Source organism: Vanessa cardui, chromosome 5 (genome assembly GCF_905220365.1).
Source record: "Vanessa cardui chromosome 5, ilVanCard2.1, whole genome shotgun sequence".
Classification (NCBI taxonomy): Eukaryota; Metazoa; Arthropoda; class Insecta; order Lepidoptera; family Nymphalidae; genus Vanessa; species Vanessa cardui.
The window spans coordinates 6,932,424-6,946,035 of NC_061127.1; the positions used below are offsets into that span (position 1 = coordinate 6,932,424).

Genomic DNA, 13,612 nt, shown 5'->3' on the forward strand with positions numbered 1-13,612 from the left:
CCAGCACCTAAAATCTTTTACTTATCGTACTATAATATTAGGGTTTCTAATCTAATATTGCTGAAACTTTATTTTTGCACTAATTGAATATTGTATTATATAGTTGTCTCATTCTTCATCATTATTTGTAATGATTGATTAGCTAAGCAAGCCCAAACGCATTCTTACGTTTATGTAGGTTCATCTTTAATATTCCGATTTTTCCCGAATCATTAATATCCTGATTACTTTTTTTACTACGAAAAGTTCAATTTTAATTAGTTAATTTCTATCCATAATTATATAGAAACTAAAATTTTCAAACGTTAACATGGTTTCCGCGCGGTCTAAAGCTGAAAGCGCGGTCCGCTGATGAGCATTGAGCAACTATAATTCTTATTCTTTATTAAAGGACCTCCAAAACTCCAATGTTACATGAAGTTAGGTTCTACAACAAAATAAAGAAAGTATTTTCATTTAAAATATCAACTTCATTAACTGTTTTATTAGGATAATACTTTAAATGTTTCTATAGGGAGAAACTAAGTAAAAAAGGGCTGCCTACCGTGTGTGTACTGCATTAAGAGTGTTAATATTTGCTGTCACTGTCACTTCAAATTTGTTTTGAGGAGTTGTATTTTTAAATTGAACACTACACCTACAGCACTACTTACTTTTTGTTAAATAAGAAGCGAATTTTTTCATAGCTGATTTACTCATGAACATTTATCGAATTAACAGTCAATATGGGTGTTATCTTATACTTAGCAATAAGTTTAATTGCGGCGTTCATCATGAGAGTGTTCTTTCTATTTTATAAAATATTAAAAAGTGATTGCCAATTAATAAGTCCAAATACTTGTTTAAGAACAATTTATTGCATCGGGTCTGGTGGGCATACGACGGAATTGTTGAGACTCATGTCTCATTTAGACTCTAAGAAGTTTCAGCCACGACTATTTATTCTGGCAAAAAATGATATCAGTAGTGAAGTAAAAATACAAGAAGCGGTGGATGGATCTGATGATTATACCTTATATAGAATACCCAGAAGTAGAAATGTTAAGCAATCATATATGACATCTGTGTTCACAACCATTTATGCAACCCTTTCTACAATACCTATTTTATACAAATTTAAGCCTGATGTTATATTTTGTAACGGTCCAGGAACATGTATTCCTGTTTGTTTGGTTTCTTTTTTGATGAGATGTTTTTTTATTTTAGATTGTAGAATAGTATTTATTGAAAGTCTCTGTCGTGTCCAGACACTGTCTTTATCGGGCATTATATTACAGTTTTTTGCTGATATATTTATAATACAATGGCCACAGTTGAGACATGTATGCTTCAGAGCTAAATACTTTGGTAGATTAACATAGATTATATTTATAAACTTTAATAGAATACTAAATCCATTGAATATTGCAAAATAAATACCTATTTACATCAATAATAATATGTTTAAGATTCTTGTTCGCAGTTTTGAAACAATTAAAGAACATATTTTGTAAAAAACATTTATTTTGTATTTATGAAATAAACATTGTAAATCAAAAGCCTCATACATATGTAAATGTATTGTTTCTTTTTGTAGAAATTCCTTATACATAATGATATATAACATTATGAAAATATACAAAACAGAAATTTTAAACTCATAACTTATCCTAAATTAAATAGTAAATCGAAAAAAGAAATCACAATGAAAATAATTTGTTTCATATAAATATAGATCTACTTTGAAGTAATATCTATGTCAGATCAACACTAATCTATCTATAAAATACAATAAATGTAATGATTCCTTTATAAATTGCCAACAATGTAAAGTGTAAATCCTTCAGTCTTCACAATAAGTATGTGCATATCGATCACCAATTTCAACAGTCAAAGGGGATATAATAATCTCCTTTCGATACTAAAAATAATGAAAACTGCATAAATATTTTTGATTCATAATATTGGTGAATCGTAAATGTTTCTATGATACAATAAATCAAAATTAATTTGCACATATAGGAACCTATTAGTAACTATTAACATAGCTGCTGTTAAGCTTGTATTGTCACAGGAAAATGACATAACAGTGACAATTTTGTCTTTAAAATGCAACATTCTGCAATAATTGCGATTTTTTAATAGCTATAATTTAAATATTTATATCAGAGATTCCAACCCTTTTCGCATTAAACCTCCTAAGAATATAAAATTACTTTCAATCATTTTTACATTTGTATAATACAAATAAATTACATAGATATTGATCACTGCACTTATATGTAAATATATATCCATATATGAAAACATTGCAACATGTCCCCTTGAATAACTATGTCGTCTGCTACTCCACAACCCTTAGGAAGGTTCACTGGATGGAAACTTCTGATTAAATTTAAAATGCATAAAGTGTACACAAACTTTTTTTACAATGAAATAATATATACCATATTAAGAAAAATAATTATTGGCATTGATCACATTTTCCTTTCTTTTCCACTGGATATTTGTTGACTTCATTATGACTATTAACTTTATACATATATACGTAATATTATATAGTATTTGTGTTTTCCTTTTAATATTTGATGTTAAAAATTGTAATTAGTATAATAAATTGACTGTACTTACAACATTATAATTACAAACTCCTATTCATTAACTCAACAGTGGCTGGATAAAGATTTTTCCTAATTTAATATTTTTGTATTGGTACACAAATTATAAAATAAAAAATAATTGAAATGTTATTGTTCATTTAGTCCTTTAAAAATACATTAATAAAAATAATATTCGAATGAAAAGTCTTCAATAAAATTTAGAGTAAAAGTAAAGTATATCTTATTGAAACTTAAGATTATTGAATTAGTCACACAGTAAAGTACAAACCAATGAACATTGGCCGAAATAAATTGTTAAAATCACAAATACACCTTAGTCTAGATTAAATTACAATTGTAAATAAAAGACACCTCATAACAATATCGCCCACAAGTCAATATTTAGGCACATCAGAGAATACTAGAAAATTGGTGACTTAAGTAAAATCATAAGTACAAACGGAAGAATTAAGTTTTGCTTACATATCTAAGTTCAAAATATAATACAAGTTCTTAGGGTTTATTGACATCATTGTTTGAATCAGTTTGGTTACTAGTTTCCTGTTTTGCGCTGTTTACATTTTTCTGATCTAAATGATATTTTTCTTCATCAATTAAATACATTGCTTCATCATATGTTGGTGGTGGAGGTTCTGAACTAGAAGGCTGTGGTTTGCTAATTGAAGCACTTGATATTAGGGCATCATAGGATGGTGGTAAAGTTGCACTTGATGCTGTTCGAGGTACTTGGCCTCCATAGGCCTGTTCAGCTTGTACACTTGCCATATCCTAAAATAAAATATTCTTTACTTAAGAAATATGTATAAGTGTCTTCGTAAAAAAACCTTAGGTGTCAGGCTGCCTATGTTTATTTATTATGAAACTAATAAACTAAAGAAAATTTATAAATTTATATATTGTCATTCTTTTATAAAAAATACTTATAAATAATTAATTTCAGTAATTATAAAATAATAGTGTCAATATTGCTGTACAACAGCTGTTAATCCTTAGTTTTATTTTACTTTACTTTCAAATTTATGTTCCCATCTGTAATGCTCATGATATTAAGTTTTAATCAATATATAAATATACTTTGTGGAATGAGTTCATTAATTACTAAATTAGAAAGTATAGTAAAGCTTTTTTGTTATTAATCAAGTGAATGGTCAAAGTTGTAACTTGTATACAAAAAAAATGTAGTTAACATTATGAGAAAAATACTTTTACTTTTATGTTATTTTTAGGAATGATAATTTTGCATAAGTCAATAAGATATATCTGTTTGTATTCAAATTGATAAAATTAAATGGATTTTTGGGTTAAGGTTACAGAACATTTACTTTTGGTGATAAATAGAAAATACAGTTTATACACAAAACAGTTATCAATGGCCCCTATTTATTTTATCAATTTGCATGCTAACGTAGGAAAGTCAATGTAAAGCTGTTTATATAGAAAACAGACTTTCGCACAACTTACCCTAATAATTGCTCGTTGATGTAAAAGCATTTGAATAACACTTTTTCTCCTCAAATATAACATGCTTTTAACAGCCACCATCATTCCAGAGCATATAAATATAGGCCCCACCAGCCACATGTGTCCCAAATTGCTCAGTATATATCCATCAGCATCTCCCAATGCTAATACTGTGATAACGGTACCCACTGAAAATAACACCATGGACAGCACAAAATAGGAATAACTCGTACAATCACATCGTCCAAATCTTTGATCTTCCTCTAAATCGAAATCACGGTGCCGCAAACGATGCAAACGTTGTCGAATGAAAGGACTATCGAAAACGGTAGCCATTTTTCTATAAAATTCTTTACACGAGTCAATAAAATTAAATATTTTATTTTCAAAACAAAAACATATTTGGAAATGCTAAAGGAATTGTTTAGATAAGTGTTAAAAAAAATAACAAGTACAACTAACACAAGAAGTAACTTTTGCTTTTCTTGCCCTTCAGGCACAGATTAAAATAACAATAATTCAAAACTATTACAATCTGATGAGAAAATGTTTGTTTATCTATTGTAGTGTTACCATAGTGTAAAAATATGTAAAATATATTGCACTACACGTTCGACCAATAATATTAGGACTAGGTAACAAAAATTCATACAGTAATCAATTTATATATCAGCATGTAGACTATAATAAATGATACAGATATTATACTGACTTATATACACAGAACATATTTTTATATAAACATTTTTTAATGTTATAATCTATGAGGAGGTATTACTTTTATTTCATTACACTGTAAGCAATTAATTTTACTATACTATAGATGTGAAACGGTCATTTTTACATTATGATTCTTTACACTATCAATTTAAGCTTGCTCAACTTACATACTCAATGTTTACATTTCAGTTCAAAATGTCAATTTCAATTGTCATATATGTCAAATTTTAGACAAGTTGTTAAATGGTGTAAAAGTGTGTAGAATAGATGATGACGCAAAATCTTTTATTCATTAAATATTTATTATAGTTTACTTAATAAATAATTTCATTTTTAATAAATTTAAAGTGATAAGAAATTTATCTGAGTTCATATTTTAGTGCAATTTATAAGTGCTTTAAATCTCTTTTTTGTGCTAAATAGATCATGGCTCGTTTCTTACTGCTGTTTTGTTTAATGTTTATTTTTGAGAAAGGTATAATGATTTTACATTATTTCATATTCTATAAACGTCTTACATAGTTTAATTTTATGTAATCCAAAAAAATTGTATGTTGCTCTTCCCTGAGATTGATATTAAATAAAAAACGATTTATTTTCAGCAGTATCGGGATTAAAACTAACTATTGTAAGCGACGGTCCTGCTGTACGTGGCTCCAATGTCACATTTACAGCAACTGTGAAGGATTATGAGGGAGAGAGTCTCAAATTTGTGTTCTGGGATGATGCACAACCCCAACATACTGCTGAGGTGATAACTATTGCGTACATAGCTAATAAAAATTATACATCGAATTAACAAATGAATTCTACATAATATAAAACCTGTTTTGAATTAATTAGACAAGACTTGATTAAGCATATAATTTTATTAATAGAAATAGGTTGTTATTCTATGATTATTATTCTATATTAAATTTACAATGGCATAATTTGTGTTTTGTTTCAGTTTATTGAGACAGCAAATACTTCCAAGTGGGTAGTTGAGTATCCCCGAGATCTTTATGAGCCTGGAGATTATACTGTCAAAGTGAACCTTATGAAGAGCTTTTATGGGATATGGTATTTGGTCGTAACATCCAGTACATCATTCAAATTAACAGGTAAACCTTACTTGCCTTACTGAAATATTTTGAAACATTAAAATAGTTACTTAGTTAGGATTTGTTAAACCCTACTTGGGTACCACCCTGTTGTCATTCTTTCTGCTAGAGAGCAATACTACTTAGTATTGTTATTGTCTGGTTTAAAAGGTGTCTGAATTATTGTTGTTACAAGTATATAGAGATATTACTTCTAGGTTCACAAGGTTAGTACTCATTGGCAAAGTTAGTTCGTAAAGCACCAATGTCCATAGATGGCAGTGCCCCATTGCTTAGGACATCTACCTTTACAAAAAATAAGAATGAATATATATTATTATTATGATGACATACATAATACTAAGCAAGCTCAATATAAAAATACAGATCTATAAGGCAGTGCATGTATTATGTAAGAAATTACTAAAAATATCTCTTACTATACATAATATTACAATACATTGCTACATAACATTCATCAATTATCATTATATAAGCAATTACCTAATTTGCATTAAAATTTGATTAGTGAAATGAAAAATGAAAGTAAGCATTTTTATCATATGAAATTTAACTTTTATATTAATAAATTGTTTAAAAATTTGTATTAAAGAAAAAACTTACAGTATATATTCTGTGTTATTCATACATATTTTTTCATAATTTTAATAACTCAGGTCTCTTTTTTTTTGTATGTTGACATAATAAGCTGATTTTCAACACACACATGTGAAATGTGATATACTAAATAATATACACCATGGTAGAGGCTAACTTTGTTCTTCTTGGTTTAGTATTTAGAATCTCTTTTTTATTAAACTGCCTTCGCGCTTTTACCCCTCATGGTGTTTATGTGGGTCTCCTACCACGAAGGCAGAACCCCAGCCGACGAATTTTGATCTGCATATTTTAATTAATATTTAAAGATTATTACAATTATATTTATATTTAGCACAACTGTCAAGGTTATAATGATTCATGTGTATTTTATTTTCGTGCGTTATTTGAAAACATAGTTTGCAGATGTAAATTTTTCTCGTTGTATGTGTCACAGTGCAATACTTATAGATTTTGTACTTTGTTTGATTGTGTATTTCTATATCGACGTAATTAGGAGAATTAAAATAAAAGCGATAACGCTTCGCGAACATGTTAAGCCAAGTAAAATATCGCGTTTCAAAGATTAGTCGTCATAAGCATGTGTAGTCGTTCGTTGTATCGTGTATCATTAAAACAGAACCGTGTATTTGTATACTCATCTATAATACTATAAAAATGAATAGTCTTGTATTGCGACGTTCGTTTGAATGATGAAATGGAGGAAATTGTTCTTTTCTTTCCCAGTCTGTTTATTAGATATTTAATTTGACATGGTTTTGTTAGCATGGTAGTATATGTCACCGTAAGATTACAAAATTCGTAAGATTACAATTTGATTAGGCAGACTTTAATGTCGAAATATTGTGAACTGATAAATATGATTTGCAAATTAACGTATTAATTTTCGCTATATTGTAATCTTACTACTACAAATACTACTCAAGTTCTCTTAACCCGGTCTTGAATCTCGACGATATTTATAGAAGTCGGCTTTGCTTTTATTGTATGGGGCACCTCGAAAGACAATTTTGAAAAATCATAAAATTAGTTTAACGCCTTTAAAAAACCTTAATTAATATCCTTAACGCTTAAGAGTGAATGTCGTTGAACTTGCTGATAAATATGTCGGAAACCCCACATCCAATGTGCCCTGTATTTGCAACTTTGCAGTGTAAAGTGCCACATGCCCATTCAGCACAACGTTTCTATCTTCACGAATAATTGATAAATTAGACGACAGACTGGATTCTCAAAAATAAGCCAGAGAATCCGTTACTGTTTTATTTAATACTCAATTGAAAAAAAAAACCTCAAGATAGAACTTTGCATATCTATGTCTTATTTTTTTTTAATTTTTGATTGATTGTTCATTGTGTATGTGAACATATACATATCTTTAACATATTTTCCGGTATAAATGTAAAAAATAAACAATGAAAATATATACATTTAAATAAATCAAATGCTTATTTGAATACAGGATAGGTAGCAATTTGTAACAATGATCGAATTTGATGTTCAAACGTCTAGCTTGTCGGTCTTTCATATCGCGCTAACGCAATCTGCTTCCTATTTCAAACGGAGCTTCCTTCCTCTGCTTTATTGTGAGAGCACGGCGCTCTCTACCTTTTTCTATTACTCTTGAGCAACATCAAAGTTAATTACGACACTAATTAAATAAATTTTAATAAAACAATCAACTTGCTATTTTTTTTAAAAATGACTAAAAAGGAAAATATTACATCCATATATTTATGCTTAAAAATAGTACACATTGAAATGTATTTATTTTCCTTCTTTCAGATTCATTAAACGGCAATTTAGTACTTAACCAGAATGATATGGACAGACCTAATAAATTCGTTGCCGTCAATAAAACTGTACATCATTACATTAAATTACCAGAAAACGAGATACAATTTCTCAAGAAGAATGCTTCAACTGTCATCACTTATTGGTTCATTGATTGCCAGTACATTGATCAAACAGCAGATTTTTCACTAAATTATACATACCAGGATGTTATGAGTGATCATTACATTGATGCATTGGTTGTTGCGAATAATCAACCACTGCCACCGATTACTACTACAACCACAACAACAACGACGACAACAACTACGACAACAACAACGACTACAACTACTACGACTACCACGACAACAACTCCTAAACCGGCAACTGTTGTACCATCGAGCACAGTACCACCTACAACTATTGAAGATAGTGTGGCAAGTGGAAATGTTACGCATAAATTGTATAAGAGGGCGCTGTCAAACAAAACCACGAAAAAGAAGAGTGCTATAAAAGATTTCATATGCCATAATTCAAGCATCGTACCAATTGGTGATACTTACACATATGGCCATTATCAAGAAACTATCAGCATTAGAGGTATTTTGATTTTAGAAGTTTTATTTTTTTTAAAGGTATTGCAGGTGTTATCACTTGGCACTGAGGCTTTGATCAAGCCCATCTGGGTAGGTTTACATCCACAATATGTATCTTTATATACAGTGGAACCCCGGTAAACCGATAAACATTTAACAGGGCAGTCGGACTATCCAATTTGTCTGATTAAAGAGTGCTCTCTAAGCACGCGTTTAGTCTGGATTTTTTACAAAAGAATATCTTGTAATCCGAAAAATTGCATATCCAATAATAAAATTCTATTTATACCCTGAAGTTCCAATAGTACCTCTTACTAATCTACTATCACTTATGGTCAAATTTAAAGTAAGCAATCAAAATCAAAACAATAAAACGCGTCAAGAACAATAGTGATGGCGTTTACAAGTTGTAACCCGCTCGATCATACATTGTCTGTACTAGCGAAGATTGTCGAAAAATATCGGATTCCAGGCGATGCGGATTAGCCAGGGACCGGATTAATTTAGCCTAGTGATCCCAATGTCTGCTACATTTGAATATAAGTTGAGAAGTATATACTATACTTCTCTATAGGCAATATGAAGTCTTCCTTAATTACAGTAATCGAACATTAAATAAAATGTTTAACTTTGTTGATTTATATAATTGACTGAAATTTCAGAGTCCATATCAGTAGTAAATATAACTGGATTGAACTGGCTACAGCATGGAGACTTACTTAATTTACAAGTGAAGTACACAGGCTCTCCTCCGTTCGACTACTGCGCTATATACAAACTGGGACAATACAATGTAACGGGAAATGAGACCTGTTCTTACAATACAAGGACATCGTCGAATGCCTTCCCGTTAGTCCATTACTTCTCTGATAGCGACCAGCACACTGTCGTCGTTGTGATTGAGAACGATTTGGGTAAAACAGTCTCGAGGGCAACCATCAACATTTATAAAGGTAACCAACTTTTAATTTTTATAAATTATTAAAATAAGGTTTTACTACTCAATTTCATTAAAAAAAATCCGCGTTTAGATGTACTCAAAAAATGCTATAAAACAGATTGTATAATAATAAAAACCTAAACATTATTTTTTTTTTGTTGACCTTACTGTTAATACAGATAGAAGAACTTAAGGTTTTTAAATATATTTTTTCTAAGTGTGATAGTTATGCCGTAAAACTAATAAATATATTGTTTCTTAGCTTCGGTACATGCACAGCTGTCGGTGATAGTGGTGCCTGTGGTATTCTGTCTGGTTGCTGTTATTTTAGTAGTATTCGGCATCGCGTACTATCAACATCGGTCCAGGTTCGTACTATATTTATATGAGGTTTTAGTGAATCAGTGTAAGACTGACTGCGGCATGCCTATTCCAATTGAATAAGGAATAAAGAAAAATAAATCTTACATTTACATACTTCATGATTTTCGCCTTTGTCGCCTTTCTAAACGTCATTTGTTCATGTTTATTTATCGTTGCGGGTTCAAACCCCTGGAAGCACCACTGAATTTTCGTTTGCTTAATTTGTGTTTATAATTTATCCGTGGTGATGGAAAACATCGTGAGGAAACCTGCATATGACTAATTTTATGTAATTGCACATATACACAAAAATAGCACAAATAACTAACAAAACCAAGCACTGATATGTATGATATCATATAAATAACATCAATGAAAAAGTCATTTCGGAAAATATGCTATGTAAGTAACATTGTTATAATTTAAATAATGCAAATAAGAATTTATAATTCACAATTAAATAAAAGTAATTTCAATAATGTGTCCTAATAACGTAGTTGTAGAGTACATATTACATAATTTGATTAACTTGAACTATCTCTTGATAAAATAAGCATACTTGTTATATTAAGAAGTATTAATTTACTGTATAACTATGAAATTTATTTAAATGTTTATTAAGTAATTTCTGATCTAGGATTATTTCTGATATAATCTACATTCCAAACTGGTGGTACCAATAAATTAACATTATCTGTGTATAATGATACTTTAAATGTATTATAATAACTATATATTATAGAAAAACTCTTTTTGATTTTCAATAGAAAAAGATAACGTGCTTTAAAATTAGTCAGTTTGAAATATTTTGTATATTCTTTTAAAACTGTGAAGTCTTTGTCCTTTAATCTAATCTTTAAGCAAAAAAAAAAACAACAATGATAACTTTATAAACGACCTAGAAAACAAAACGGTTTGTTTTCAATTTTACGATATCTTTTTTTACGTGTCTTAATATTTATAACAAACTAGTGTTCCTACCAATCACCAATATTTCATTATTATATTCTTGTCTATTATTTATGACGTCATCAATTAATTTATGTAAGCCTCTTTCCTCTTATAGTATTATAAAAATAAGGATGATTACCGATGCCCACATATTCATTTAATTAATGTAAATTTTTAATATTCTCAGATACACAGTTGAAGTTGCCGATTTCGATTTCGGACAGCAGGCCAATCTGGACTACAAAACGTTTACCGAGCGTCTCAGAGCCAGCTTCCGTAACGCGTTAAACTTTAGACAACGCGACGATACTGAACCACTAACATCAGATACTAGATACGACTCGATGACATAAAAGTGAGTATTGTATGAATGGTATTGTACATATAAGGTTTAAAATTCACGTGAAACCTTTTGAATTTAACCGACCAATCAGCATTGAGATCGAATTAAAAAATTCAAATTTGGATCTTTTTTCGTTGAGTCCATTGGTCAAAATTGTATTGTATATCGAATTGCTTTTGTTTAGAAAAATGCTTTGATTGGTTTGATTTTATTGACGTTTTTATGTTATTAGTCAATGATTTGTCGGTTAATCGAATAGGTTCAGGATTTCAAGATAATTTATCCTCTTTCCATGTTTGCTCAGAAATTGACTTATATTTGGCACTTCTTATTAGACGTTCGTTATTTTTTTTGTTATGTTTATATTAAAAAAAAAAAATCATTCCATTACGACTATGATATGTGATTGCAATTTGTAAAGATAAATTTATCGCACGACGGAAAGCTTAATCCAGTACATTGTTATAGTTCCTAACCCTAGTGCTAGCGTTTTTAGGAGTAGTTTCAAAATAATAAATTAGTATTGACTTAAAGCGATTGCGATTAATAAACATGTTGGTAATTTAAAAATCAATTTATAAATTAGCCTTTACTATATAATTTCTTTCAATAAAATAACAAATTTGCAAAAATATTTCAAAATATTTATAAGCAAGATTATCGTCGCGTTGTTTTTACATTCATATGTATTTGAACCTAATTATTGAACCTAATTATGTATTTGAACTTAATTATTTTACCCCATATTCATTTATTAAATAGTTCTGCAGTTTATATAATTTTGGTTGTATATTTATGTATGTTAATAAAATTGAATGCGTTAAAGATTATTATTTATGATAACACGTAATATTATAGTGGTGTTATATAAATAATAATAAAATAATTATTTTTCATAAACCATGTATACGTATTTGTGACGTAGCGAGCAATATTTGCAATTCGCCAATCAACAATTGTTTCTTCTAAACTGATTTAATCTTTATCACGATTGCAATAAAACACACAATCGTGACGAAATATACTTTTGTATTTGAATGTTCAAAGCATTTAACAATTAGTTGTATAATCTTAACCATAGACAATTTTTTAAAATGGGTATAGCCTCATGTAATTGATTGTCCTTTTCTATAACACAGCCCGCTAATCGCTGTATCGCTTTGTTTCTCTCACACGTTTACATATAACATTTTAAAAGCTATTGGAACGTTCAATTTTATTATTTTTGTCTATGAGTATAACTGATGGTAGGTTGTCTATTGATTGTGACAGTTTAATACACGGTCTTGATTCTCGATTGAGTGAATGACAATTAACAAGTTGTATACAAATTATTGTCGTCTTGGTAAAACAAAAGGCCAAATTTAGTTCATATGATTCAGATTTTATGTAAAGAAAATAATGTAATATTCGTAATCAAATAGGATTTATTATCTGTCCTTGTAAATGAAATAAAAAAACCTATTCATAAGAAATACGTTTTGTAATTTTCATAATTAAATCAAGCTTTATTGTAGGTATTATATATAAATAAGCTTTATATTATAGACTGATATATGCTGGCATATGTACGCATTACTATTATATTTTTTTTAGGTATGTAACTTTGACATAGGTTAAAAACGAGTTATAAAAAAAAACACATTCTTACGTGCAACAAACAGACGTGAAAATCTTTAGTTTTAATCATCTGTATTTCAAAATATAAGTAATAATTATTATCTGTGGTAATTTTATTGCCAAATGCATGCAAAATTGATTTAAATTAATATTGTATCAATACTATGAACGACATGTATTCAAAAATAATTCTAATCTTCATATAAATAAAGATCAAAATATGATGTTACAATATAATGTGTTATTGTTGTTCACTGTATTGATGAAATATTAACAAAGTGATCAGTCATGTTTTGTGATATTATAGGTTAAATTAAATAGATTTACTTGTATTTATATATTAGTTCTAGAATATTATGTATAAACCATGTGTCTGTATTTTAGAAGCAAAGTACCTTATAAATCTTATATATATATTATATTTCCTTAAAAACTATTAATGAATTACCGGTGCCATATAATTGTAAAAAAATTAAAAGAAATGTATCTCAGTCCAGCCTGATTAATAAACTAATATTTGAACATAAATTTACATAAGTTTA

The 13,612-nt window shown here is 28.9% G+C and overlaps 3 protein-coding genes across 4 annotated transcripts; 2 read left to right on the forward strand and 1 right to left on the reverse strand.

Annotated features, from left to right (window-relative positions):
- The first annotated feature begins 366 nt into the window (after nucleotides 1–366).
- Nucleotides 367–2,729, forward strand: LOC124530089 (UDP-N-acetylglucosamine transferase subunit ALG14 homolog). Its single transcript, XM_047104085.1, has one exon. The coding sequence runs from the start codon at nucleotides 726–728 to the stop codon at nucleotides 1,359–1,361; it is 636 nt and encodes a 211-aa protein (XP_046960041.1). The 5' UTR covers nucleotides 367–725; the 3' UTR covers nucleotides 1,362–2,729.
- Nucleotides 2,730–2,808: 79 nt separating this feature from the next.
- On the reverse strand, nucleotides 2,809–4,601 carry LOC124530090. Its single transcript, XM_047104086.1, has 2 exons — nucleotides 4,062–4,601; nucleotides 2,809–3,368 (listed from the first exon to the last, which is right to left on the reverse strand). The coding sequence occupies exons 1-2, from the start codon at nucleotides 4,395–4,397 to the stop codon at nucleotides 3,093–3,095; spliced, it is 612 nt and encodes a 203-aa protein (XP_046960042.1). The 5' UTR covers nucleotides 4,398–4,601; the 3' UTR covers nucleotides 2,809–3,092.
- A 411-nt stretch (nucleotides 4,602–5,012) lies between these two features.
- LOC124530088 lies at nucleotides 5,013–12,149 on the forward strand. 2 transcript variants are annotated; one of them, XM_047104083.1, is made up of 7 exons: nucleotides 5,013–5,256; nucleotides 5,384–5,532; nucleotides 5,731–5,884; nucleotides 8,267–8,857; nucleotides 9,516–9,806; nucleotides 10,056–10,161; nucleotides 11,295–12,149. In XM_047104083.1, exons 1-7 carry the CDS (start codon nucleotides 5,208–5,210, stop codon nucleotides 11,458–11,460), a joined length of 1,506 nt encoding a protein of 501 aa, XP_046960039.1. In that variant the 5' UTR covers nucleotides 5,013–5,207; the 3' UTR covers nucleotides 11,461–12,149. The 2 variants fall into 2 exon arrangements, with proteins under 2 accessions (XP_046960039.1, XP_046960040.1); XM_047104084.1 differs by having other exon boundaries at nucleotides 5,014–5,256; nucleotides 5,387–5,532.
- Nucleotides 12,150–13,612: the final 1,463 nt, after the last annotated feature.

Excerpts from the sequence above, each read along its gene's own strand:
- LOC124530089 (XM_047104085.1), top strand. The coding sequence starts at position 726 with ATGGGTGTTATCTTATACTTAGCAATAAGTTTAATTGCGGCGTTCATC.
- LOC124530090 (XM_047104086.1), bottom strand. The coding sequence starts at position 4,397 with ATGGCTACCGTTTTCGATAGTCCTTTCATTCGACAACGTTTGCATCGT. Across the intron at positions 3,369-4,061 it reads ATCAACGAGCAATTATTAGG|GATATGGCAAGTGTACAAGC; the intron begins GTAAGTTGTGCG and ends ATTTTATTTTAG.
- LOC124530088 (XM_047104083.1), top strand. The coding sequence starts at position 5,208 with ATGGCTCGTTTCTTACTGCTGTTTTGTTTAATGTTTATTTTTGAGAAA. Across the intron at positions 5,885-8,266 it reads TACATCATTCAAATTAACAG|ATTCATTAAACGGCAATTTA; the intron begins GTAAACCTTACT and ends TCCTTCTTTCAG. Across the intron at positions 8,858-9,515 it reads AGAAACTATCAGCATTAGAG|AGTCCATATCAGTAGTAAAT; the intron begins GTATTTTGATTT and ends CTGAAATTTCAG.